General features: G+C 42.2%; 1 protein-coding gene across 1 annotated transcript in view; it reads left to right on the top strand.

Moving 5' to 3' along the window:
• The first annotated feature begins 658 nt into the window (after positions 1-658).
• The window catches only part of Snupn (snurportin 1), a 32,932-nt gene continuing 6,409 nt past the window's right edge, over positions 659-27,181 (top strand). Inside the window, exons 1-6 of the mRNA XM_027415007.2 lie at positions 659-1,794; positions 7,713-7,875; positions 12,584-12,728; positions 20,556-20,660; positions 20,882-20,978; positions 25,855-25,952. Of these exons, the coding sequence (XP_027270808.1) occupies positions 7,718-7,875; positions 12,584-12,728; positions 20,556-20,660; positions 20,882-20,978; positions 25,855-25,952 (603 nt within the window). The 5' untranslated portion in view covers positions 659-1,794; positions 7,713-7,717. The remainder of the gene's footprint in view (positions 1,795-7,712; positions 7,876-12,583; positions 12,729-20,555; positions 20,661-20,881; positions 20,979-25,854; positions 25,953-27,181) is intronic.

The following is a 27,181-nucleotide window of genomic DNA, read 5'->3' on the forward strand; positions in this document are numbered from 1 at the left end:
CTTGAACTCCTAATCCTCCTGCCTCCACCTCCAAAGTGCTGGTTATTTTTATACATGTATATTTTGTCACTTTGGTTTTTTGTTTTGTTTTTCTTTAGTTTTTCAAGACAGGGTTTCTTTTGTAGTCCTGGCTGTCTTGGAACTAGCTCTGTAGGACAGGCTGGCCTCAAACTCACTGAGATCCACCTGTCTCTGCCTCTCAAGTGCTGGGATTAAAGGTGTGCACCACCACCACCTAGTTTGTCACTTCTTTTTGAGGACTGAGGCCAAATTCGTGTTTTACACTTCCTAAGTTCCTAATATTGAATACAGGAGTTTAATAGTTATTCATCAAATAAGGAAAAGAAATTAAAAACAGGGTCTCAATGTAATCCTGGAAGCCTGGAGCTCCCATGCAAATGGATGGTGTTATATACCCAAGAGATAGGCATCTTGATATTGAGCTGCCTTGTAGGTGTTGTGAATTAAACCCGAGTCTTCTCTGAAAGAGCAACAAGTCCTTTTAATAGCTGAGCCATCTCTCCAGTCCTTATCTTGATGATTTCTCTAGACTCAACATGTACCAACTTTTTGTTTGTTTGTTTGTTTGTTTGTTTCTTTTCCGAGACAGGATTTCTCTGTGTAGCTTTGGAGCCTATTCTGGCACTCTCTCTGGAGACCAGGCTGGCCTCGAACTCACAGAGATCCTCCTGCCTCTGCCTCCGGAGTGCTGGGATTAAAGGCATGCACCACTAACGCCCGGCTATTCTTAACCGTCTTAACTGCAAACAGAACCCTTCTTCTTGTTCTTTTTTAAAGACTGGGTCTCATCAGGCATGGTGGCACATGCCTGTAATCTCAGCACTTGGGAGGCAGAGGAGGGCGGATTGAGAGCAGCCTCGTTTACATACTAAGTTCCAGGACATCCAGGACTTACACAGAAACCCTGTCTCAAAAAAACAAAAACAAACAAAAAGAGTGGGTCTCATGTAGCCCAGGCTGGCCTCCAGATTGCTGTGTAGAGGATGAACCTAAACTTCTGATCGTCCTGCTTCCAGCTCTTGATGCTGAGATTACAGGGAGGTGCCACTACAAGTTATGTGGTCTTGGGGGTAGAATGTAGGAGTTAAAGCATACTAGAACACCCTACTGAGCTACATTCCCAGGCGCAGACTCCTGTTCACTGAAGAGGAAATGAAGTAAAGCAACACATTTGGCTCATTGTAAGCATTCAGTAAGCAGCAAGTCCTGTTTTTATTTTACACCCTAGTGATCTTATCCTGCTTATGGGTTGATTAGGGACTCTGAACGCTAACTACCAAGAATCGAGCCAGGTCCCTTCCGCACAGTGGTAGAAGGGAGAATGGGGGAAAGAACGTTTATTAGTTCGAAACTTGAAAACCATTCAGAAAACCGCACAGACGACAGACGAGACAAGGGCAAGCTGTCGGCACAGCCCTAGAGCTTGGGACGGTGACGGCGACGAAGCCACGGTTTTGCTGGTGAACAGACCCGGGACAGCTTGTGCTCAGGTGTGAAGCCTCCGCAGTGCTCACCATCTAGCCAGAGTCTGAAGCAAAAACCAAGCCAAATGTGGAAGTCCTCCCTGGCCGATGAAACCAGCCCCGCCACTCAGGCCAGAAGTACTATCCGGCCGCGACTCCCGCGATGCAACACGGTAGGCGGAACCGGAAGATTCGTATGGCAATCGTAGGGGGCCGGCCGAGCTCCGTTAGAGCAGCTAATTGGTCAGTCCGTGGAGGCGGCGGCGGCGGCGGCGACGGCGACGGTGTGCGCGACTGGCACCTTGGTGCGGTAAGTCTTGAGTTTCCCCTGTTTGCTTCTTCCAACGTAGCTGTGACTTCTTCGGGCGGACCAGGACTCTGGCTTTCCAGTCGCTACCTGGAGAGGCCAGTCAGTCTAGAGTGTCGCGTTTGGCCATGTTTCTGCCGTTGTATGCCAGGCAGTCTGACCAGAACTCATGAGGAACATTATTGTATGGCTGGGCGAGCGAGAGACAGATGAACCCGTCACTAGAGAGGAGAGAGTCGGGGGTAGTGACGAGGAGGACGGCAGAGTCTACAACAGCCTTGAAGGAACATCTGTAGGGCTGGGAAAGAGGCTTCGGTGGGCCTGACAACTTGGGAGTTCGTTTCTTTCCTCAGCCTTGCCGCCATTGTAGGCGTGTGCCATCCTCTAGTGTACCGTTAGGGACGGTTTCCGTGGTATATTATTGAGGATACCTTGCGGGGAGCTCAGTAATTATCCGAATACTCCCGGTTGTACTACAAATACCACACCTTAAATTAATATGTCACTTAGAAAATTTTCTAAATAAGCATCCTTAATGTATTAATGATATAGAAATGTGGCTTTCTTTTCTTCCTTCCTTTCTTTCTTCCTTCCTTCCTTCCTTTCTTTCTTTTCTTTTCTTTTTTTTTTTCTTATCTCCTGGGTCTCAAACCCAAGGCCTGGTGCAAATATTCTACCAACTGAGGTATATTCCATTCCCTTTTCTTTCTGTTTATTTTTATGCGTCATGTATTCACATTTAAAAAAGAAAACGTGTATGGGTGTTTTGCCTGCATGTCTGTGCACACATGAGTGCAGTGCTGGGGGAAAGAAGAGAGCTCCAGTTCCCTGGAACTGCTTTACAGATGGTCATGAGCCACCATGTAAAATCCAGGTCCTGTGGAAGAGCTGTCAGTACTCTTAATCTAAGAGCTGAGCCATCTCCCCGGTACCCTCCCACCCTATATCCCTACATCCTGTCTCCCCCTCCAATCCCCCCTTTTTTTTCTCATTTTTTTGAAACAGGGTTTCTTGGTGTAGCTTTGTAGACTTACAGCTTCCCCTCCTCCCTATCCAACGCCCCACCCCACCCCACCCTTTTTTTTCTTTTTTTCAAGACAGGGTTTCTCTGTAACAGTCCTGGCTGTCCTGGAATTTGCTTTGTAGACCAGGCTGGCCTCAAACTCACTGAGATCCACCTGCTTCTGCATCCCAAGTATTGGGATCAAAAACATGTACCACCACTCCTCTCTTTTAATGAGATCATTTTTCATTCTGTAACTCAGGCTGATTGGAACTTGGTGAAATTCTCCTGTCTCAACCTTCCAGGTTTTGGATAACATGGGCAAACTACCACAACCAGTTAGAAAATCAATTTTGCAAGATGGAAATAGTTGGTAACAATGTAAAGATATTCCCACTGCAGAACTGTATACTTAAATGGTTAAAATGGTGAATCCATGTGTATTAACCTCACCCCACCCTCCCAGCCCATCAAAACCAAACACTGACACTGAGTTACAAAGCCAGCTGCTTAGCTACATTGATTGAAGGACTTGGAATTGAACCTAGGAGCACTACACACACAATGGAAGCACTTCTCTATTGAGCTACTCCTCTTTAAAAGATTTATTTATTATTTATATGCCTAATTATGTATATGTACTCCATGTGCTTGCCTGGAGAGGCCAGAAGAGGTGTCAAAGTTGTTGTGAGCCAGTGTATTGGTGCTAGGAAAGGAACCCAGTTCTTCTGCAGGAATGGCAAGTGCTCCTAACCCCTGAGACATCTCTACAGCCCATTTGTGAGGCAGGGTCTCAATAGGCCCATCCTTGTCTAGAATTCCCTGTGGATTTGAGATTGTCCTTAAACTGTTGATCCTCATTTCCTGCCTCCTTCCTCTAGTGCTGGGATTTTTAGAGCCTGCTTCCACCTGGTTTTCTCTTTTCTTCCCTCTTCTTTCTTTTTCCAAAGATAGGGTTTTACCAGTTTACCCAAGCTGGTGGTGAGCTTATTCTGTAGCCCCGCCAGGCCTTTAACTTGCTATCCTCCTCTCTTACCCTGTGGAATGGCTGAGATTATAAGATTATAGGCCTGACTCATCACAGTTTTGTTTTTATTTTGGAACAGAGCCTCTTTAATGTATTCCTGGCTGGCTGGGAACTCACTGTATAGATCAGCCTGGCCTTGGTTTGCAGTGATCCTCCTGGGTGCTGTGGTTATCAGTGTGCACTTCTGCACCTGGTTACCACATTTTAATCGTTTATGTATTTATTTACTTGTTATTAACAACCAAAGAATTAGGTGTCATTGTGACATATTCAGACAAAATCTGTTTTTATTGTTTTTCTTCCCACCTACCTCACCCCGTTGTGCCTTTCTCCCTGTCTTCTTTCTGTGTTCATGCCATATATATTCTTATTTTTTGTTTTTTTCCCCCTTTTAAAAAGATTTATTTTTATTTCCCATTTCCTGTGTATGAGTGTTTTGCCTGTATGTATGTATGTATGTATGTGTAACATGTACATGCCTGGGGCCCTCAGAGGCCAGAAGAGGGCATTAGATCCCTGGAAGTGGAGTTACAGATGCCTGTGAGCTGCCATGTCAATGCTAGGAACCAAATTCAGGTCCTTTAGAAGAGCAGCCAGTTTTTTTTTTGTTGTTTGTTTGTTAGGTCGGTTTTTGTTTTTTTTTTTTTTTGTTTTTTTGTTTTTTTTTTTTTTTGAGACAGGGTCTGTTTATCTTAACTCACTTTGTAGACTGGGCTGTTCTTGAACTCACAGAGATTCACCTGCTTTTGCCTCTCAAATGCTGGGACCAGAGGTATGCACCACCATACTCCACATGGAACCAGTATTGTTAACTGCTGAGCCATCTTTGTCACCCCCTCCCAAACACCTTTTTCAATACATTTTGCTTCCCTCTTGTGTACTCTTTTTTTTTTTTTTTTTCCTTCAGACAGGGTTTCACTGTAGGTTTTGGAGACTGTCCTGGAATTCTCTTTAAAGACCAGGCTGGCCTCAAACTCACAGAGGTCCGCCTGCCTCTGCCTCCCCAATGCTGGGATTAAAGGCATTCACCAAAAAAAAAAAAAAAAAATATATATATATATAATAAAATTATAATAAAGATAGTATAATAAAATTAAAATATATGTATATATATATTTTTAATTTTATTTTATACTTTAACTTTATTTTATGTGCATTGGTATAAGGATACCATATCCCCTGGAACTAGAATTACAGACAGGTGTGAGCTGCCATGTGGATGCTGGGAATAGAACCAAGGTCCTCTGGAAGAGCAGCCACTGCTCTTAACCACTGAGCCATCTCTCCAGCCCAAAGTTTATATTTCTAAGCCTTCACTGCCTCACCTAAAATTATGCTTTACAGATACATCAGTTTTCTGCCTTTATAGCTGAATATGCCAAATTCTCTCTCTCTCTCTCTCTCTCTCTCTCTCTCTCTCTCTCTCTCTCTCTCCCCCTCCCCCTCCCTCCCTCCCTCCCTCCACAGTCTCATGTTACCCCTGGCTGAACTAAAACTCACAGAGATCTGTCTGCCTTTGTCTCATAAATGCTGGAATTAAAGATGTGCGAAGCCGGGCGTTGGTGGTGCACGCCTTTAATCCCAGCACTTGGGAGGCAGAGGCAGGCGGATCTCTGTAAATTCAAGACCAGCTGGTCTACAAGAGCTAGTTCCAGGACAGCCTCCAAAGACACAGAGAAACCCTGGCCCGGAAAAAAAAAACAAAATAAATAAATAAATAAGGATGTGCCACACCTGGTTGTTGTGTGACATATTTTCATTATCTCTTCTGTTGACTATCCAAACTACGTTCATTTCCTTGCTATTGTGACCAATGCAGCAATAAACATGGATGCGAATGTTTCTCTGTGCTAGGGCATAGAGTCCTTTGGGTATGTACCCAGAAGTGGTGTCTTATCTTTTTATTTCTATGATAAAACACGACCAAAAGCAATTTAAGGAGGAAAGAGTTTACAATTCCAGGTAACAGTCTATCACTGAGGAAGTTAGGCCAAGAACTCAAGCAGGGCAGGAACCTGGAGGCAGAAACTGATGCAGAGGCCATGGAGGAGTTTCCTTACTGGCTTCCTCTTCATGTTTTACTCAGCTTGCTTCCTTCCTGTCCCCCCACTCCCAATCCCCAGACAGGATTTCCCTGTGTAGCCCTGGCTGTCCTGGAACTTACTTGGTAGATCAGGGTAGCGTGGAACTCAAAGAGATCTGCCTGCCTCTGCCGCCATTCCCAGTGCTGAGATTAAAGTCATGTGCCACCCTTTTCTTTTCTTTTCTTTTCTTTTCTTTTCTTTTCTTTTCTTTTCTGTTTTTTTTGGTTTTTCGAGACAGGGTTTCTCTGTGTAGCTTTGGAGCCTATCCTGGTACTCGCTCTGGAGACCAGGCTGGCCTCTAACTCACAGAGTTCCACCTGCCTCTGCCTCCCGAGTCCTGGGATTAAAGGTGTGCACCTCCAACGCCCGGCTTCTTTGTTTAATTTGTATGAGCGTTGCCTGCATGTATGAATGTGTACCATTGAACCTGGGTCCTCTGCAAGAGCAAGTGCTCTTAACTACTGAGTCATGTTTCCAGCCTCTCAAATTGGTTTTAATTTGCATTTCCCTGATGACTAAGGATGTTGAACATTTTTTTTAATTACATTTATTTATTTATTTATTTATTTATTTATTTTTGTTTTTTTGAGACAGGATTCCTCTGTTTAGCTTTGGAGCCTATCCTGGCACTCGCTCCTGAGACCAGGCTGGCCTCAAACTCCCAGAGATCCGCCTGCCTCTGCCTCCCGAGTGCTGGGATTAAAGGCATGCAACAGTAACGCCCGGCTAGACTTATGTATTTATTGTGTGTCTGAGTGCATGCCACAGTATGTGTATGGAAGGACATTTGGGAATTGGTTCTTTCCTTTCACTATGTGGATCCTAGGGATCAGACTCAGGTCCTCAGGCTCGGCAGCAAATGCTGTCTCACTGGCCCCTGTTGAACATTTGAAAAAATACTAATTGACCATTTGTGTTTCTTCTTTTGAGTAATATCCATTTGATCAACTCATAGATTGATTGGGAGAGGCTTGTCTTTTTGGGTCTAGCGGTTAATTTTTTTTTTTAGTTCTTTTTTGTTTGTTCTGGCTGTCCCAGAACTTGCTCTACAAACCAGACTGGTTTCAAACTCAGAGATCCACTTGCCTCTGCCTTTTGAATGCTGGGATTAAAAAGGCGTGTGTCACCATGCTTGGCCCTGTTTTTGTTTTCTGAAGCAGGGTCTCATATAGTAGAGACTGGACTTAAATTTCCTCTGTGGCTGAAGATGTCCCTGAGTCCCTGTTTATGCTTCCCAAGCATTGGGATTTAGGAGTGAGCTACCATACCTAGCTCCCAGGTAATTTCTTTTCTTTTTTCTTTATTTTTATCTTTTAGACTATGCCTTTAATCCCAGCACCTGGCAGCAGAGGTGGGAACAAGGGGTCAAAGTGACTTTAAAGTTAGCCAGGTTACATGGTGAAAAATAAAACAGGAAAAATGTCATCAGAGTTATATTTGTTATTGAGTGATGGCTCTTTAGAACTATTTAGGAAAAAAGTTAAGAAACTCAGTCACATGACTGGATGTCAGGAGTGGCTCGTTGTGATGAAAAACAAAACCAATCAAAGAGTGACTTTATAATGATTGGTGTTTAGGTGTATTCCCTTGGCTATTAAACTTATCATTATTGAACTACTGGAAGAAAATAACATTATTATTACTAGCATATAATTCATTTATCTTTATATATAACTAATATAGAACTCCCTCCACAGAAATACCTAATTTTGCTTAAGTGAGTTTTTTCTTTTAAATTACTTCATAACTGCCTTATCGTGAGATGAAGTAAATTCATGGACCATTTTCTTTATGTTTTTCTTTACAGGGAAGATGGAAGAATTGAGTCAAGCCCTAGCTGGTAGCTTTTCTGTGTCTCAAGAACTGAACAGCACAGCTGCCCCACACCCTCGCCTATCCCAATACAAGTCCAAGTACTGTTCCTTGGAGCAGAGTGAGCGGCGCCGACAGTTGCTGGAACTACAGAAATCGTAAGGGTGCTTTAACTCCTTGGCTTCTTTATGCTAGGAGCTACAGGTCATTCATAGGCAACTAGACTTGTCTCCATAGAACTCCCTTCACAGAAGGTTATCCATACATTTTAGGAAAATAAAGAGGAAGGAAAAACTGAACTTTTGAAGCAAAAGCTCAGTTATTTGGTTAAATGTTTCTATTTTTCCTGGCAATACTACTGAACTTTGCAATTCAGACTTCCCTTCCCTCCCTTTCCTGGATTGCTTTTGTGTGGCTTCCCACTCACTATAATGATGGTCTTGGTATGGTTTTCACATCTGCCTTCAGCCCAAATGTTTCTGTAGTGCCCTTGGGAATTCAAGTTAATTCCACAGAGAATCAGTGGAAATGTTTTCCTTACACTTAATTCCCAATGCCAAAATGAACAAACACGAAAAGATCAAGATAGGTGTGTTTCAGGCTGCCCTCTCTGAAGTCAAGGTCTGACCTTTTGTTCTTAGTGCATCTTTGGTCTCTTTGGAGTCAGAAACTAAGGAATTGAGAATGAGAAGAAGCTAGCCACAGCTGTGTCACTTGCGTAGCATTTGTGTTAAGTACGATTTCTGTACATAAGGGTGTTTTGAGGTCTCATATACTCAAGCCATGTTCAGTAAGACAGACCACTTTATGTTGCCTGCATAAGATGTAGGACTCTTAGCTACCTCTCCAGCACCATGTCAGGCTGTATTCCCTCATGTCCTGCCCTGATGATAATGGACTAAACCACTAAACTTTAAGCCACCTAATTAAATGTTTTCCTTTACAAGAGTTGCTGTGGTCATGGTGTCTAGTCACAGCAATGGAAACCCTATCTTGCTGGGCAATAGTGGCACACACCTTTAATTACTCAGGAGACAGAGACAGGCAGATCTCTGTGAGTTTTACAGAGCGAGTTCCAGGACAAGCTCCAAAGTTCCAGAGAAACTTATCTCCAAAAATAAAACAAAAAAGAAATCCTATGTTTTGCAGTGCTAGAAATTGAGCCTGGGTCTCCATGCATGCCAGTCAAGTACTCTGCCAACTAAGCTAAAGTCATTGTCCTACACTTGATCTTTGTTTGACACAGGGTCTCATTATGTAGCTCAGGCTGGTCTTAAACTTGTGGTCCTTTTACCTAAGCTTCCTGAGTATCAGTATTATAGGCTTATGACACTGTGCCGGGCTTCTGAGCTTTTAAAAAAGCAATTCAGAGCCAGGTGGTAGTGGCACATATCTTTAATCCTAGCACTCAGGAGGTAGAGGCAGGTGGATCTCTGAGGTGGTCCTGTCCTACAAATAGTTTCAGGCCAGTCAGAGCTGTTACACAGAGAAATCCTGTATTGAAAAACAAAACAAAACAAACAAACAAAAAAAGAGATAGACTCCTGATGTTAGCCTTTGATCTACACACACTCACTTTCACGAATTTTCACACATGTGTGCACATACACAATTTTTTTTAATGTGCATTGGTGTTTGCCTGCGTCTGTCTGTGTGAGGCTGTCAGATCTTGGAGTTAGGGACTGTTGTGAGCTTCCATGTGAGTGCTGGGAATTGAACCCAGGTCCTTTGGAAGAGCAGTGAGTGCCCTTAACCACTGATCCATCTCTCCAGCCCCCACAAATTTTTTTTTTAAAGAGAGATGATCTTATGTAAGCCTAGGCTGGCTTTAAAATTACTATGTGCCTTTCATACTGTGATTACAAGTGTGCTCTGCCATGCCTATTTAATGTAGAGCTGGAGATCAAACATAGAGCCTCTTGTATGCTAGGCAAGCACTCTACTAGCTAGCTGAACTATGTTCCCAGATACATCATTTCTTTTTTAGGGTGCTGGGTAGTTCATTAAATGGATGGTTCATAATGTAGCCTAAGTAGTCCCCTGCTGCTGGGCACCTGGGTAGTTTCCATTTTATACGATGACAAACACTGATGGATAGTAACTACAGCATATATCATTCTGCATACACACACACACATATATATGTATGTATGTATTCATTCTTCCATTCTTTAAATAGAAAGCTAGTTCATATGTTCTCGCTAGTATGCAACTTTGTGGGCATGTTATGAGCATGTGCATTTAAGAAAAAAACTAGAGATGGGCATAGTAGTGGACACCTTTAATAGTAGTTAGGAGACAAAGGCAGTTAGATCTCTGTGAGATTGGTCTATATAGTAAGCTACAGGCTAGTACATATTAAGACCCTGTCCTAGGGCTGGAGAGATGGCTCAGAGGTTAAGAGCATTGGCTGTTCTTCCAGAAGACCTGAGTTCAATTCCCAGCAACACATGGTGTCTCACAAGCATTTGTAATGAGATCTGGCAACCTCTTCTGGCCTGCAGGCATACAGGCAGATGCTGTATACATAATAAATAAATAAGTAAATAAATAAAAATCTAAAAAATGATTTTTAAAAAAAGACCCTGTCCTAATTAAAAAATCAAATAATAAAGAAAAAGAAGAAACCAAGTGAGCTGGCAAGATTGCTTTATAGGTGCTTACTGCCAAGCTTGAGGACCTGATTTCAATCTCTGGTACCCATATGGAGGAAGGAGAGAACCTACTACTGCAAGTTATCTTCTTCCACACACATGCTGTGCCATATCTATGCTCACACGTGTGTGTGTGTGTGTGTGTGTGTGTGTGTGTGTGTGTGTGTGTGTGTGTGTGTGTGTGTGTGTATACACATGTGCTTTAAAAAAAAATGATGGAGAAACCATGTAGGTGTGAGTGTCTGATTTCTTGCCTTAGCTTTGTGGAAATTTTAAGATACAAGATATTCCAAGCGAGGCGATGGCGGCACATGCCTTTAATCCCAGTACTTGGGAGGCAGAGGCAAGTCAATCTCTGAGTTCGAGATCAGCCTGGTCTACAAGAGCTAGTTCCAGGACAGCCTCCAAAGTCACAGAGAAACCTTGTCTCAACCCCCACCCCACCCCCAAAAAGATACATGATATTCCTAATTAATATGTAACAATTAGGTTTGAAAAGTTTCTCCCTTTACTTCCAATTTATTAGAATATGCTGTTTTTAATAAATAAATAAATCTGGGCATGGTGATGCACAGCTATAACCCAGTATTAAAGAGAAGGTAGAGAGAGGTATGAGTATTAGACATTAAGTGTTAGGGCCAGAGAGATGGCTTAGTGGTTGAGAGTGCTTGCTGAGGACCCCAGTTCAGTTCCCAGGACCAAGGTCAGGTGGCTCACAATCAATCACCTCTGACTCCAGCATCTAGAGCAGTGATTCTCAACCCTAATACTGTGACCCTTTAACACAGTTCCTTATTTTGTGTGACCCCAATCATAAAATTATTTTCATTGCTACTTCATATTTGTAATTTTTGCTACTGTTATAAATGATAATGTAAATATCTGTGTTTTCTAGTGGTCTTAGGTGACTCTGGTGAATGGGTCATTCAACCTCCCCAAAGGGGTGAGACCCACAAGTTGAGAACTGCTGATCTAGAGGATCTGATGTCGTCTCTGACCTTCACAGGCAGCTATGCACATACACACAGAAAGTGTCATCCTGGGCTAATAGGGAATTTGAGGTCATCTTAGGCTACTTGAGACAAAACAAAAGCCTGGGTGCAATGATGCATGCCTCTAATCCTAGCACTTAGCATTTTTTTTTTTTTGAGACAATGTCTCATTATGTGGTTATCCTAGAACTCACTATATAGACCAGGTTGGCCTTGAACTCACAGAGATCCACCTGCCTCTGTCTCCAGAGTTCTGGGATCAAAGATGTGTACCACTATACCAGCAAAGATGTCAAGTTTTAAGCTAAGTGGCTTCTTTTGAAAGTCAAGAAAAGCCTGAGTTTTGGGGTGTTATTTGTTTGATCAGCATGCTGTTTGAAGTGGAAAGCCCCAGAAGATATTCTTGTTTTGGATCTCTCACTGCATTTAGAGTTTCCCCCTTCCCATCTCTGGGCTTTTGATGAGTCTGCTAGGCAGGAAATGTTATTTCATCTGGAGTGCAGTAGGGCAATGTGAGTTCAGTTCATTCAGCTAGTGAGTCTTAGAAATTCCTTTAAGAATACATATTTTACTTTGAACATTTTTTTAATAATTTCTTATTTTTTATGTGTACTGGTACTCCATCTGTATGTATGTCTATGTGAGGGTGTCAGATGGAGTTATAGACAGCTGTGAGCTGCCACGTAGGCACTGGGAATTGAACCTGGGTTCTCTGGAACAGCAGTCACTCTCCCATCTCTCCAGCCCCTACTTTGAACATTCTTAAGAAACCAAGGAAGGGGGCTGGAGAGATGGCTCAGGTTAAGAGCACCAACTGCTCTTCCAGGGGTCCTGAGTTCAATTCCCAGCAACCACATGGTGGCTCACAACCATCTGTAATGAGATCTGGTGCCCTCTTCTGGTGTGCAGATATACATGGAAGCAGAATGTTGTATACATAGTAAATAAATAAAATCTTTATAAAAAAGAAAGAAGGAAAAAAGAAAGGAAGAAAGAAAAAGAAACCGAGGAAGGCCGAATGTGTTCAGAAGAAGTTCCCTGGTTGTGATCTATGAGGAGACAAGTTTAACCTTGCAAAAGAAATTGCATGATTTCTTACCCCCCACCAGAATCCCATAGTTGCTTCCAAATTTGTCATCCTTGAATTGAATGACATCTGTATATTATGAGACATCTTTGTATAGTATGTGTAGACCTGACCTTCTCTTTTCCTCCTCCAGAAAGCGATTGGATTATGTGAACCATGCCAGAAGACTAGCTGAAGATGACTGGACAGGGATGGAGAGTGGGGAGGAAGATAAGAAAGAAGAGGAGGAAATGGACATTGACCCTGGCAAGAAGCTACCAAAACGCTATGCTAATCAAGTGAGTGGTCCAAAGTTTTGCACCTTCTACATGCAGTCAAAACCCACCAAAATAAGTGATGCTATAAAAAGAGAACAGGCAAGGCTAATGAATAGGAATTGCTGGTTTATTTGTTGAGAGAATGGATGGGAGCAGAACTGATTTATAGTTCTGCAGACTGACCAGAAGCACTGATGAAGTTGGGTGTAGTGGTACTTGTGGCTGCCTGCACCACAACTAAGTCTGAGTATTGGGCGAAAGCCTGGATATTTGGATGAACGACAAGAGGCCTGGTCCTGTTCTTTTTTCTTTTCTTTTCTTTCTTTTTTTTTTTTTCTGAGACAGGGTTTCTCTGTGTAGCTTTTAGAGCCTATCCTGGCACACGCTCTGGAGACCAGGTTGGCCTTGAACTCACAGAGATCCACCTGCCTCTGCCTCCCGAGTGCTGGGATTAAAGGGATGCACCACCAATGCCCGGCCTCCCCGTCATTTTTATTTTATTTTATTTTATTTTATTATTTTTGAGATAGTGTCTTTCTGTGTAGTGCTGGCTGGCCTAGAACTGCTGTGTAAACCAGGCTGGCCTTGAACTTACTGCACTTCCTTCTTTTGCTGTAATTATAGGCATGCACTATCATTCCTGGCCTTTCTTTTCTTTTCTTTCTTTTGTGTTTTTTGTTTTTGTTTTGTTTTGTTGAATAATCATTGCGTAGTTGGTTTGGATAGAGCCTACATGCTATCCCAGTGTTCTCATCCTTCTTTGGCCAGTAGTCTTTTCAAGCTAGAGTGTTAGGAGACCAGTCTTAGCATTGTACACTGAGGTGGTGGCAGGCAGGAGGAAGTACATCTCACCTTAAATAAAGAGATCCTGCATAGGACATCCAGTTTCCCAAGGTATTGTTGGACTGTGAAACAACCAATCATTTTGCCACATTCAACTAAATGCCCTATAATGGCTGGCCGTGTGACAGGAGAAACAGGAAAGAGACTGTCCCAGGCAGTCCTGGTGTTCCAGAAGAAGAAAGGGTGTAGGTCTGAGTTAAAGCAGGGGTCTTCCCTGCTGTAATATACTACTTTGTAGAATCCTCTTGCCTTTAGAATACACTTCTTGAGAATACACATCCACTTGTTTCTGTGTCTCAAATATATACAGATAATACCTTCTGTGACAAAGTATACTTCAATTCTTGTTTATTTGCAACAAGGTTTGGCTATGGAGCTCAAGTTGGCCTTGAATTCATGATTCTTCTGCCTCATACAATTCAGTTCTGTTGAGGAAAAATGAAAAACTTGTTATATACAATCAGGCTTTGCTTTGTGATAGAAATGACCATAAATGGCCCTTATACTCTTATTTTTTATTTTTGTTTTTTGAGACAAGGGTTCTCTGTGTAGCCCTGGGTGTCCTGGAACTTGCTCTGTAGACCAGGCTGGCCTCAAACTCAGAGATACACCTGCCTCTGCCTCCTGAGTCCTGAGATTAAAGGCATAAGGCATATGATACCCCTGCCTTGAAAATCCTGTTTTGTTTTGAGACAGGGTTTCTCTGTAGCTCTAGCTGTCTTGGAACTCCCTTTGTAGACAAGGCTGGCCTCAAACTCAGAGATCTGCCTGCTTCTGCCTCCTGAGTGTTGGGATTAAAAGTGTACACCTCCACTGCCCAGTGCAAAGATATAAAATATATCTTTTGCTATAAGAAAATAAAATTCTTGAGCCAGGTCTGGTAGCTCTTATCTGTAAATTCTAATATTTAGTTAAGAGGTTAAGGCTTTAGCCAAGGATTGTGAGAGGTTGAAGGCTAGCCTAAGCTACATAATAAATTCCAGATCAGCCTGATCTACAGTATGAAATTTAAATTCAAGAGAGACAGAGAAATAATACTACAATTTTTTTTTTTTTTGGTAGAGTCATAAGTATGGGCAACTATCACCATTACTCAATTCTAGGACATTATCTTTCTGTTTTGAAGTATTATTTATTTATATATTTATTTTTGTTTTTTTGTTTTTCGAGTTGGTTTCCCTGTGGCTTTGAAGGCTGTCCTGGAACTAGCTCTTGTAGGCCAGGCTGGCCTTGAACTCACAGAGATCTGCCTGCCACTGCCTCCTGAGTGCTGGGATTAAAGGCATGTGCTACCACCTCCCGTTTGAAGTATTTTTATTATCTGAACTTATTTGTTTATAATTTCATATGTATATATAATGTATTCTGCTTACTCACCCATCACCCTTTTTTATATCTCTTCCATCCCTTCAACTCCCCTCCTCTATACAAATTTTGTCTTTTTGTTTTGTGACCTGCTGCATTTAACCAGGGTCATCCCTGTGTCTAGATTTGAAACTATGCATTAGATCCTGATGGGCACACTAGTGGCTACGTATCTGAAGACATTGATTTCCTCCTCTTAGAATCTATCCATATCTTCTAGTTCAGCCTTGTTGACAAGGCCAGTCTTTTGTAGGCCCAGTGCAAGGAACTGCATCTGCTTTGAGTTCATGATTGCAATGGTTATATCATGCCCATAACATGATAGCATTTCATAGCCCTTCTCCATATCTTTTCTCCCATTCTTTCTGTTTGCTCTTCCCTAAGCCTTAGAGGGGAGGTATAAATGTCTGTTTTAGGACTGAACATTCAGCTATCACTTGTTTTCAGCATCTTAAAAAGCCAACCATTATTCACTCCAAAGAGAGGCTTCTCTGATTAAGATGAAAAGTAGTTACCAGTGGTAGTGGTACATACCTTTAATCCCAGCACTTGGGAGGCAGAGACAGACAGATCTCTGTGAGTTCAAGGCCAGCCTGGTTTACATAGCTAGTTGCAGGACAGCCAGAGCTACAGAGAGAAACCCTCTCTTGAAAAAAAAAAATCCAAAAAACTGAAAGTAGTGTTTGTCTGTTTGTATAAATGCTGATAGTTAGAAGATAGTTTAACATTATGTTAGTTTAGCAAAACAAAACAAAACAAAAAAGGGGTAGTAAGTCCCTCCCCTAGAGCCTATTAGTTCTTTAGCCATTTGTCTTTGACCAACGTTTATTTTATTTTTTTTAAAGATTTTATTTAAGCCGGGCATTGGTGGCGCATGCCTTTAATCCCAGCACTGGGGAGGCAGAGGCATGCAGATCTCTGTGAGTTCGGGGCCAGCCTGGTCTCCAGAGTGAGTGTCAGGATAGGCTCAAAGAGAAACCTACACAGGAACACAGGATAGGCTACACAGAGAAACCCTGTCTCGGGGGGAGGGGGGGTTATTTATTTATTATGTATACAACATTCTGCTTTCATGTATATCTGCACACCAGAAGAGGGCACCAGATCTCATAACGGATGGTTGTGAGCCACCATGTGGTTGCTGGGAATTGAACTCAGGACCTCTGGAAGAGCAGCTGGTGCTCTTAACCTCTGAGCCATCCCTCCAGCCTGACCAAGGTTTATATTACCATGCTTAGATTACCTCCTGTAAATCATATCTCAAATCTGATCAGGTTGATTACTCCCATAACAGTCATGCTGCTAGTGCAAAAATAGTCACATTGTGCCTGGCCGGTTGATATTGTAGGTGTTAGTGAAAAATGAAGAACATCGGATTTGGTAGAAGAAACTGAGACCCTTCAGAAATAAGCTTTATTAACAAACAGAAACCAGAGACTCTGGGGGCCATGACTGGACCTTGAGGTTGTAAAGCATCAAAAAGACAGTCTGTCATATCAGAAGCTGCATGACAGGGCCTTAAAGGGAAAGAGAAGCTTCCATTTAAAACCAGGAAAGCAGACAGATACATAGTGCGCTCATTTGATCCCAGTATTTGGGAAGCAGAGGAAGGCAGATCCTCAAAGCTAGTTATACACGTCTTTAATACCAGCATTCAGGAGGCAGAGACAGGCAGATCTCTGTGAGTTCAAGAACAGCCTGGTCTACAGAACAAGTTCTAGGACAGCCTCCAAAGCTACAGAGAAACCCTGTCTTAAAAAAGGAAGCAAGGAAGGAAGGAAGGAAGGAAGGAAGGAAGGAAGGAAGGAAGGAAGGAAGGAAGGAAGGAAGGAAGGAAGGTAGAAAGGAAAAAGAAAAATAACTGAAAGCAGCTGAGCAAGCCCTGAAGAGCAACACTCCTCCATGGCCTCTGCATCAGTTTCTGCCTCCAGGTTCTTGCTGTGCTTTGGGTTCCTGCTCTGACGTAATGGAATTGCAAGTGAAATAAACACTTTTCTCCCAAGTTGCTGTTGGTCAAAGTATTTTATCACAGCAATAGAAACTTTAAATAAGAAGTGTGTGAGGATGCATCTGCCATGGGATGTGTGTGAAATCAAAGGAAAACCCATGGGAGTCAGTTCTAACCCTCTACCATGTGATTTGCTGATATTGAACTCAGGTTATCAGGCCTAGCCCCACTGAATTATCTTGCTAACCCAGAGTATTGTCTTGTGTGTTTATAAAGCTACCTGATTTTTTACTATTTTATTATTTATTTTATTTTATGTGCACCAGTATTTTGCTTACATGAATGTATGTGTACCACATGTATGCTTGGTGCCTGTGGAGGTCAAAAGAGGGTGTCAGATTCCCTGAAACTGGAGTTTGGGCTTATTATGAGCCACTGTATGGGTGCGGAAACTGAACCTGAGTGCTCTGCAAGAGCAACAAGTATTCCTAACTGTTGAGCCATCTCTGCAGCCCTCATTAAAGATATTTTTAACATGGATGTCCTTGTAGGAGTTAACAGAAAGAGAGGGAACTAAAGGAAAGGGTACAGTATACCAAGAATCTATATATGGACTGCTCAAAACAGAGGTGCTCTTCATTTCCTTTATGATAGCCAGAATAGTATTTTGTTGTTGTCTTTAAAAATTGCTAGGAGGACCTGGAGAAATGGCTTAGTTTTTAAGAGCACTAGCTGCTCTTCCAGAGGACCTGAATTCAATTCCTAGCATATATATGATGGTTCACAACAGTTTGTAACTTCAGTCTGAGGGATCTGATACCCTTTTCTGGCCTCCTTGAGCACCAGACATGCATGTGGAGTACAGACATACATGCAGATAAATGCCCATATACCCAAAATAGAGTTAAAAAAAAAAGTTGCTTGGAAATTTAAATGCGATCACAGGGTAATTCCTAAGGCATATGGAACAGGATTACACTTTGTAAACAGAACTGTAGATCACAGGGATACAAGAAGTTAGGATATTGTCACTGTAAATAAAACCTAATAGTTTTATTTGTGAGATATATTCAAAATAGGGTCATATCCAAGATATACACCTAGGCAGTAGTCTGATTTATTGTTAACATTCATATGTGAAAATACCTTTTTTGTTTGTTTTTTGAAACAGGGTTTCTTTGTGTATATCTCTGGCTGTCCTGGAACTCACTCTATAGACCAGGCTGGCCTCAAACTCAGAGATCTATTGCTGAAGATTCCTTCCAGCCTGGTTCCGCTGCTGCTTTAGCCCCAAATAATATAGGAACACTGTATTAATTACAAAACTGTTGCCTGGAGGCTAGGGCTTCTTATTGGCTAGCTCTGTCTTAATTATCATACCATTTCTATTAATCTATGTATTTCCACTTGGTCTTATCTTACCAGCGAACTCCTGGTGCATCCTTTCTTTCTGGTGCTTACATGGCGACTCTTGTGGGCTCCCTCTGCCTACCTTTCCCAGAATTCTTTCCCTTATTATCTTCCTGCCTTATTGACCAACAGTGTTTTATTCATCAACCAATAAGAGAAACATATACACAGAAGGACTTTCACATTAGAGATCATTCTGCCTCTGCCTCCCCAGTGTTGGGATTAAAGGCATCAGTCACTATACCTGGCTTTTTTTTTTTTTTTTTTTTTTTTTTTTTTTTTTTTTTTTTTTTTTTTTTTTTTTTTTTTTTTTTTGGTTTTTCGAGACAGGGTTTCTCTGTGGCTTTGGAGGCTGTCCTGGAACTAGCTCTTGTAGACCAGGCTGGTCTTGAACTCACAGAGATCCACCTGCCTCTGCCTCCCGAGTGCTGGGATTATATACCTGGCCTTTAAAATGCTTTCTTTTTCTTTCTTTCTTTCTTTCTTTCTTTCTTTCTTTCTTTCTTTCTTTTAGTGTTTTGTTTTTGTTTTTTCTGCAGATTTTTAAAATTTGAATTAGAAACAAGATTGTTTTGACAATCCCAGTTCCCTTCTCCCTCCTGTCCTCCCTTACCACCCCCCCCCCAACTAAAACCCTACCTATCACATATCCTTTCTGCTCCCCCTGGATGGTGAGGCCTTCCATAGGGTGTCATCAGAGTCTATCATATCCTTTGGGATAGGGCCTAGGCCCACCCCCGTGTGTCTTGGCTCAGGGAGTATTTCTCTATGTGGAATGGGCTTCCAAAGTCCACACCTATGCTAGGGATAAGTACTGAACTACTACAGGAGGTCCTGGAGATTTCTGAGGTTTCCTCACTAAAACCCCCTGTTCCTGGGGTCTGGATCAGTCCCATGCTGATATCCCAACTATCAGTCTGGGGAGCAAGGTCAGCTGTTTCTGTGGGTTTCACCAACCTGGTCTGGACCCTTTTCTCTTCACTCATCCTTCTTGCAATTAAAATGCTTTTTATGGATCAATAATCTTAGGGCAAATATTGGCAATCATGTTTGAATTATTTTTTTAAATGTGGCTATGTCTATGCCTACATGAGTTTCTATGTACCACATGCATGTAATATGCTGGAATTCTCCTTCCTCCCCCAGATTGAGTTTCTCTGTATCCCTGACTGTCCTGGAACTAGCTCTGTAGATCAGAGATCCACCTGCCTCTGCTTCCTGAGTGTGGGGATTAAAGGTGTGAGCCGCCGCCACCACCACCACCACCACCACCACCACCAGTTCAGGCTTGCAATTTGAACATTCAGGAGGTGGAGCCAGGAAGATCGTAAGTTTAGAGAGTCATTTTCATGTACATAGTGGGTTAAAGCCAGCCTTAAAAATTTGAAACAGGGGACTGAGACATGGCTCAGTGGTTAAGAGCACTGGCTGCACTTCTAAAGGACCTGAGTTCAATTTTCAGCACCCACATGGCAGCTCATAACTGTCTGTAACTTCAGTTCCCCAGGATCTGACACCTTCACACCAATGCACATAAAATAAAGTTAAAATAAATTATTTAAAAAAAACAAAAAAACAAAAAAACAACTTGAAACAGCTGGTCCATGTTGTCACAGGCCTTTAATACCAGCACTCTGGAGGCAGAGGCCAGATGGATCTCTGTGAGTTTGAGGCCAGCCTGATCTATAGAGTTGCATGATAGGCTCCAAAGGTACAGAGAAACCCTGTCTTGAACCCGCCCCCCCCCAAAAAAAAACCCCTTGAAACAGCATCTCATTAAGTTGTTCAGGCAGTCCTCCCACGTGAGCTTCCAAGTAGCTGAGATTATATGCTTTACCACCAGGCCTGCCTCCTAAAATCTTTATCACAACGTGTGGCATGTCAATTTGGGAAATGATGGTCAAGTCTGAGCATGACTCAGGGTGAGTATTCATTCCTGAGGTGTAAACCCAGCATATAATAGTTATGTTGGTAGTTAGTAGGCAACAAGGAAAGGAAAAAAAGAGCCCCTGTAGGCCTTGAGGTAAGGGAGTAAGTAGGATGGAGATGGTGGTAATAAGAGCAGGTCACCAGTGAATGCCTTCCATCTGTTAGCTATGCTGGAGACTAGCTTGCTTCCTTAGAGCACCTGGGGTGGAAGTACCTTTGCCCTCAACTTTTAGCTGTATTTGATATATATATATATATATATATATATATATATATATATATATATATAATGTTCTTGTAATGTTTGAATGATACACTCCTGCTGATCTTCTAACACCATTTTTTGTTCCCAGTTGATGCTTTCTGAGTGGTTAATTGACGTCCCTTCAGATTTGGGGCAAGAATGGATTGTGGTTGTGTGTCCTGTTGGGAAAAGAGCCCTTATCGTAGCCTCCAGGGTGAGTAACTGCTTCTTGCCTCTAATACCAGCAAGCCTAGTCTGTGGTAAAAGGGATGTTTGCCTCCCGTTTTCATCTGTTCCATAGCTGTGCCTGGAGTTGGCATCAAAGTGCTTTCCTGTTGGAAGAGTTTTTGCCTAATGACAATCCTGTAGGATAAAGAAGCAAGAGTCAAGAATACCCGTGAATGCCTAATGAGAATGGTAGCTTTCTCCCCACAGGGTTCAACCAGTGCCTACACCAAGAGTGGCTACTGTGTCAATAGGTTTTCATCCCTTCTGCCAGGAGGCAACAGGAGAAACTCAACAACAGCCAAAGGTACCTGCATATGATTCCTATTTACTATGCTTTTTGGTTTTCCTCCCTCATTACCCCTTCAGTGCTGGTACTCAATTACAAAGGATATCAGCCAGCCAATTCAGTAGACACAAGTGCTTTTTGTGAAGTCCTCATCATCACTTCTCGGCCTTTTGGCTAAGATCAAGTGTGAAGTCCTGAGTTTGAGCCCACAGTGAAAATTAGAGAGTTAACTCCCAAGAGTTGTGATCGCCAACATGTGCCATAGCACATGCCCACATGCATGCAACATACATAATAATAAAAATTTAAATTAAAACGAAATGCCACATCTAAAAGCAAGTTCCAGAGAAAGGGCTTATTTGCCTTACACTTCTGCATTGTAGTTTATCATTTAAGGAAGCCAGGTCAGGATCTCAAACAGGGCAGGAACTTGGAGGCAGGAGCTGATGTAGGGGCCATGGTGGGGTGCTGCTTACTAGCTTGCTCAGCCTGCTTTCTTAAAGAACCCAGGACCACCAGCCCAAGGATGGCACCACCCACAGTGGGCTGGGCCCTCACCCATCAATAACTAATAAAATCTCTAGGCCTGGTGGTAGTAGAGCATGCCTTTAATCCCAGCACTCAGGAGGCATAGACAGGCAGATCAGAGTGAGTTCCAGGACAGATGCCAAAGCTACACAGAGAGACTCTGTCTCAAAAAAAAAAAAAAAAAAAAAATAGAGAGAGAGAGAAGGAAGGAAGGAAAGAAAGAAAATGCTCTAAAGGCTTGCCTATAGCCAAATCCTAGGGAAGCGTTTTCTTTCTTTCTTTTTTATTTTTTATCTTTGTTTTTATTTTATTTATTTATTTATTTATTTATTTATTTATTTGAGATAGGGTTTCCCTGTGTAGCCCTGACTGTCCAGGAAATTTCCTCAATAGACCAGGATGGCCTTGAAGAAATCTACCTACCTCTGCCTCCCAAGCACTGGGATTAAAGACAGTGTACCACCACCTCCTGGCAGGAAGCATTTTCTTAACTGAGGTTCCCTCCTCAAAGATGACTTTAGCTTATGTCAGGTTGACATAATAGTATCCAGTAAACCATTTAACCCAGGCTGGCCCAAACCTCCTGATCTTCTTACCTTAGCCTTTCCATGATAGGATTACAAACTGATTATAAGCATGTACTGTTATATCTAGTTATTTACTAAGTTTTTGTCATTTAAGAAAAAAGAAGTAAGGTCTTGTATAGCCCAGGCTATCTTCAAACTTGTTATGTTAGTCAATACTTGAAATCATTGTCTTTAATCTACTTCCCAAGTAGTAGGATTATAAGCATGTGCCATTATGTGGGGTCATTTGCTTTTTTTTTTTACTAGTACAAAATGGTATCTTGCTTGGCTAGGTAATTTTTGTTTGGGTATTTGTTTGCTTTTTCCTTTTAAGTTTTTTTGTTTTTTGTTGTTGTTGTTTTTTTTTGTTTTGTTTTGTTTTTTTGTTTTTTTTTTGTTTATCGAGACAGGGTTTCTCTGTGTAGCTTTGGAGCCTGTCCTGGCACTCGCTCTGGAGACCAGGCTGGCCTCGAACTCACAGAGTTCCGCCTGCCTCTGCCTCCTGAGTGCTGGGAATAAACGCGTGCGCCACCAATGCCTGGCTCCTTTTAAGTTTTTATATTATTTTGTGTGTATGGATATTTTGGCTACTTGTATATCTGTGTACCACTTGCATGCAGTAAAGTTATAAACTACTGTGAGTTGCTATGTGGATGTTGAGAATTGAACCAGGTTTCTCTGAAAGAACAGTCACTGCTCTTAACCATGGTTTTGTTTATGAGACAGTCTCATGTGTACAGGCTGGCCTTCAAATTGCTCTGTGGCTAAGGATGAAATTGCTTTCTTGAACATTGATAGTTGTTGAGTATTGAACCCATGGCTTTGTGTTTTCCAGACAAGTACTTTTAACAATGGAGTTACATCTCCTGACTCCATGTTTTACTCTTGTTTTTAACAGGGAGTCTGTTCAACAGATTCTGGGATAGAACAAAGTTCAAAACTTTGAGAATATCCTCCATAGGAAAAAGCAGAAAGCAAACCAGATGTAGTAGTTAGCATTTCAGTTGATGGTGGGAAGAGTGGGGTGTTTCAGTGTGGGGCCATGAGTGTTGAGTGAAGGAAATTAGAGGTAAACCTCTGACATGTTGGAGTGGATTCCCAGGTCTAGTGGATGTGCCTTTAGAGCCTGGAGATGGATTGCAGGAGCAGGTGTGTCTATTTCCAGGGTCTGGAGGTCAGGCAATGAAATGAATGAATATCTGGGGATGGTGGGTATGAATCAGGGAATCAGACATCCAATGTTAAGGTGGGACTCTAGGAGCTAGCCAAGCCAGCTGGAGAGGTGGGGGGCATGAATTTAGAGCAGACCAAGTGAAGTAAGAGCCAGGGCTGATTCACACTCACTGGGTCTTGCAGAGACACTGTGTGGGACTGGGTGCCCCTGAATGTAATGGGGAATTGGAGTAAAAACTATTAATTAGCTTTCAATTCCAGTAGATCCAAAAACTTGTCTTTGTTTTTGTTAGTCTCTTTGCTCATCACCTAGAAGACAATGATCTGTAAAGTTTGATCCATAAGCAGTTACACTGTACTGGTCTAGTGTCCCAGTCCTCCAGCTATAGGCAAACAGAAAATAGTGGAAGGACATGTTGGTCCTGGTGATCTCAAGGTTGCCCATGTAGAACAGGAGACTCTATTGGTCCATCTCTGTGCACCTCTGCTACTGTGTATCCCAGGCTGCTGATCTTCATAAACATCTTCCTTTCCAGCTTGAACCTTCTCTGGAAGTTAGCAGGGCAGGACCTCTTTAGCTATCATGGGTGCTCCCTGGTTCAAGTTGTCTGATGTTTTTGCCCTTAGATGCAGGTGTGGTAGCTCCCTTCCTTGTTGTATAGAATCAGGCAGAGTTTACATTTATAAAAATCCTAGTTGATTTTCTATAAAGATAGGAATTATTTATTTATTTATTTATTTATTTATGTTTAGTCTTAAAAGATAGTTTCTTTCTGTAGCTTTGGCTGTCCTAGAACTAGCTCTGTAGACAAGGTTGTCCTTGAACTCACAGAGATCCACCACCTATCTTTGCCTCCCGAGTGCTGGGATTAAAGGCATGCCCCACCATAGCCTGGCAGTCATTGATTTTGATAGTCTGAGGGACAGCTGCTGTTGGTTTTCTGGTTGATCCTTGTTACTCTCCAAGGATGAGGCCACATCCCCATTCCTAATCTTGCACCCTGGTTAATGTGAAATAAATAGGGGAAGGACTTGGGCTTTAGGAAACAGGGAGAAACCTTCTCTTGAGGGCTCAGAGTGATGCTGAAACTTCACTATACAAGCAGACTTGGTTAGTTATTGTAATGACCCACTTTGAAAGCATCCTCCCTTCAGAGTCAGGTCTCCTCAGTTGCATGATACATGCAGCCCTGTGAGGCACACTAGGTAGAATATCTCTGAATGAAGGTCATCATTCATGCCTTGGGCCATTTATTACAAAATGACACGCAGAGTTTTTTTTTCCATAAAGGTCCCTGAGAGAATGCCAAGTGTAACAACACAGTGAGCTGTTTCTGGGGTTTCCCGGTCCAATTTTCTTTCTCCTTTGTCATTTTCCTACCTTAGCTTTCCTCCTACCTGGCCTCAGTAAGTGGACTAGGGTTACAAAGATTAAATAATGTATTCTTAGTTGTTTTGAGGGGAACGGGCAAAGCTGAGGCCCAAACCTGCTCTATTCTCTTCCTGCCCAGGTTCATTGAAGATTTCTTTTGTGTTCTGTAGTAAGGCTAGCAGGCAGATCTCTGAGTTTGAGGTCAGCCTGGCCTACAAAGTGAGTTCTAGGATAGCCAGGGCTACACAGAGAAACCCTGTCTCAAACACACACACACACACACACACACACACACACGGAAGGAAGGAAGGAAGGAAGGAAGGAAGGAAGGAAGGAAGGAAGGAAGGAAGGAAGGAAGGAAGGAAGGAAGGAAAAAAAAATCCTGATCTTCTTGCCTCAGCCTACCAAGTGCAGGGAATTCAGGCAAGAAGCACTGTAGCCCGCCTCCTTTACTCCAGTTTTCTCCTAGAATTCCTGTTGTTCATAGTTTATGTTGTGTAACTTAGCTCTTGTCTCTGTAATCATCTTATATCTATTTCCTTGAAGAAAGAGATGAGTTATATGTGATATTCCTCATATGGCACAACACTCATAATAAGAAAGTAATTGTAAGCCAGATGTGGTTGTGTCCAGTCCCTCAAAAGGCAATGCGAGCTTGGGTAACAGAGCAAAACCTTTCACATACACATAGAATAAAAATAGCCTAGAGTGGTAGCAGGTGCCTCGTGATCCCAGCATTCAGGAAGTCAAGGACAGTAGGATTGCTAAAAGCTTGAGGCCAGTCTGGGCTACAAAGTGAAGTCCTGTCTTAAAACAGTACAATAGCAGGCTTGATGGTGCTTGCCTATAATCTTAGCAATTGGGAAATGGAAGCAAGAAGATCAGGAGTTCTAAGTCATCTTCGGGTCCATAGTAGATTCCAGGCTAGCTTGCTTAAAAAAACAATAAAAGCAAAATTAAAACCTGAGCTTCTTTAAAAGTAAATAAATGTCCCAACTTGTTTAGAATTCCCACTGACTAAAGTGTGATCTCTCATACTATCTTACCTTGTAGCATCTTTCAGCTATGTCAGGTAGCTAGAAAGGGCTAAGTACAACTCTCTTCTTGATGAATCTATCATCTTTAGTACTGACAATTGCCACAAGCTCTGAGGATTGTCTGACTTGAGCCTGTTAGGATGGAGCTCCTTATATCACAGTGGATGGAACCCTGGCTGGAAGTTGAGTTTCGTGTGTTGACTTTCTTATATCTGTAGACTACACCATTCTGGACTGCATTTACAGTGAGGTAAACCAGACCTACTATGTTTTGGATGTGATGTGCTGGCGGGGACACCCTTTTTATGACTGTCAGGTAAGGAGTGATAACCTCCTCATGTCTTTCCTGTCTTCTTTACTCCCGGGAAGGTGGTTCAGCATGTGGGTTTAGTACGTGACCAACTTCTTGGTAGATACAGGATGTGGTAATCAAGAACATTATCTAATGCTCCCTGCATCTTTGAGGGTGTTTGAATTAACTTAGTTTAAAAAATAAGTATGAGAAACTAAGGGAAATACAGCATTTCTTAAGGAAGAAGAAACAGCAGAGGTTCAGGCTGGAGGTATGTTAGTAGCTGTGGTGGCCCCCTCACGTCGCTCCAGAGAATGTGAGGATTGTTGTGGGATCTTATGCAGACAGCAGCATCAAGCAAACTCATGTACCTTCCCTTCTTCACCCACCATATCCTGACCCTGAAAATGCCAGGTCATCCTTGGTATGATACAGAGCCTCAAATCTCAAAGCTTGCTCTAGGAAGAGATTACAGGCATGAACTGCTGTGCCTAGTTCCAGACTGACTACTTACTTTCTTTTTTTGTTTATTTGTTTGTTTGTTTTTGAGACAAGGTCTTACTCTGTAGCCCTGTCTGGCCTGAAACTCACAGATGCATCTGCCTCTGCCTCCTGAGTGCTGGGATCAAAAGTGTGTACCACCACACTGGGATAGCCTACTAGACTGTTTCTTTCTATATCTGTTACCTTCTGGTGGGTTTCAGGAAATGACAGCTAGTGGTGTTTTGGTTTGTTTGAGATAGAATTTTGCTGTCTAGCCTTGGGTGGCCTCCCTTTAGTTTTTTTAAAAAGGATATTCACAATTTATAAATTTGGTAATTAAAAACCACATACATATTATACTATATATAATATATAGTTTTACTATAAGAAAAAGACAAGTGCAGCATAGTAGCTCATGCCTGTGGTCCCTTTATTACAGGCTGAAGCTGGATGAATGTCATGAATTTCAAGCCCAGCCTGAGCTACATAGCAAGACCATTCCTGTCTCAACAAAACAAAACAAATCAAGGAAATGAGGATGCAGCTCAGCTGGTAGAATGCTGACCTAGTATACGTAAAACTCTGGGCTCAGTCCCCAGCACCTCATAAACTAGTCATACCTGTAGCCTCTACAGAGGATCAGAAGTTCAAGGCCACCCTCTGATATATAGCAAGCCTGAGACCAGCCTGAGCTATACAAAACCCTGTCTCAACAAAAACACAGAAGAAAAAGAAAATTAATTTTATTGTTTCAAATTTCCAGAAGCAAA

This window comes from Cricetulus griseus, chromosome 4, assembly GCF_003668045.3.
Source record: "Cricetulus griseus strain 17A/GY chromosome 4, alternate assembly CriGri-PICRH-1.0, whole genome shotgun sequence".
NCBI lineage: Eukaryota > Metazoa > Chordata > Mammalia > Rodentia > Cricetidae > Cricetulus > Cricetulus griseus.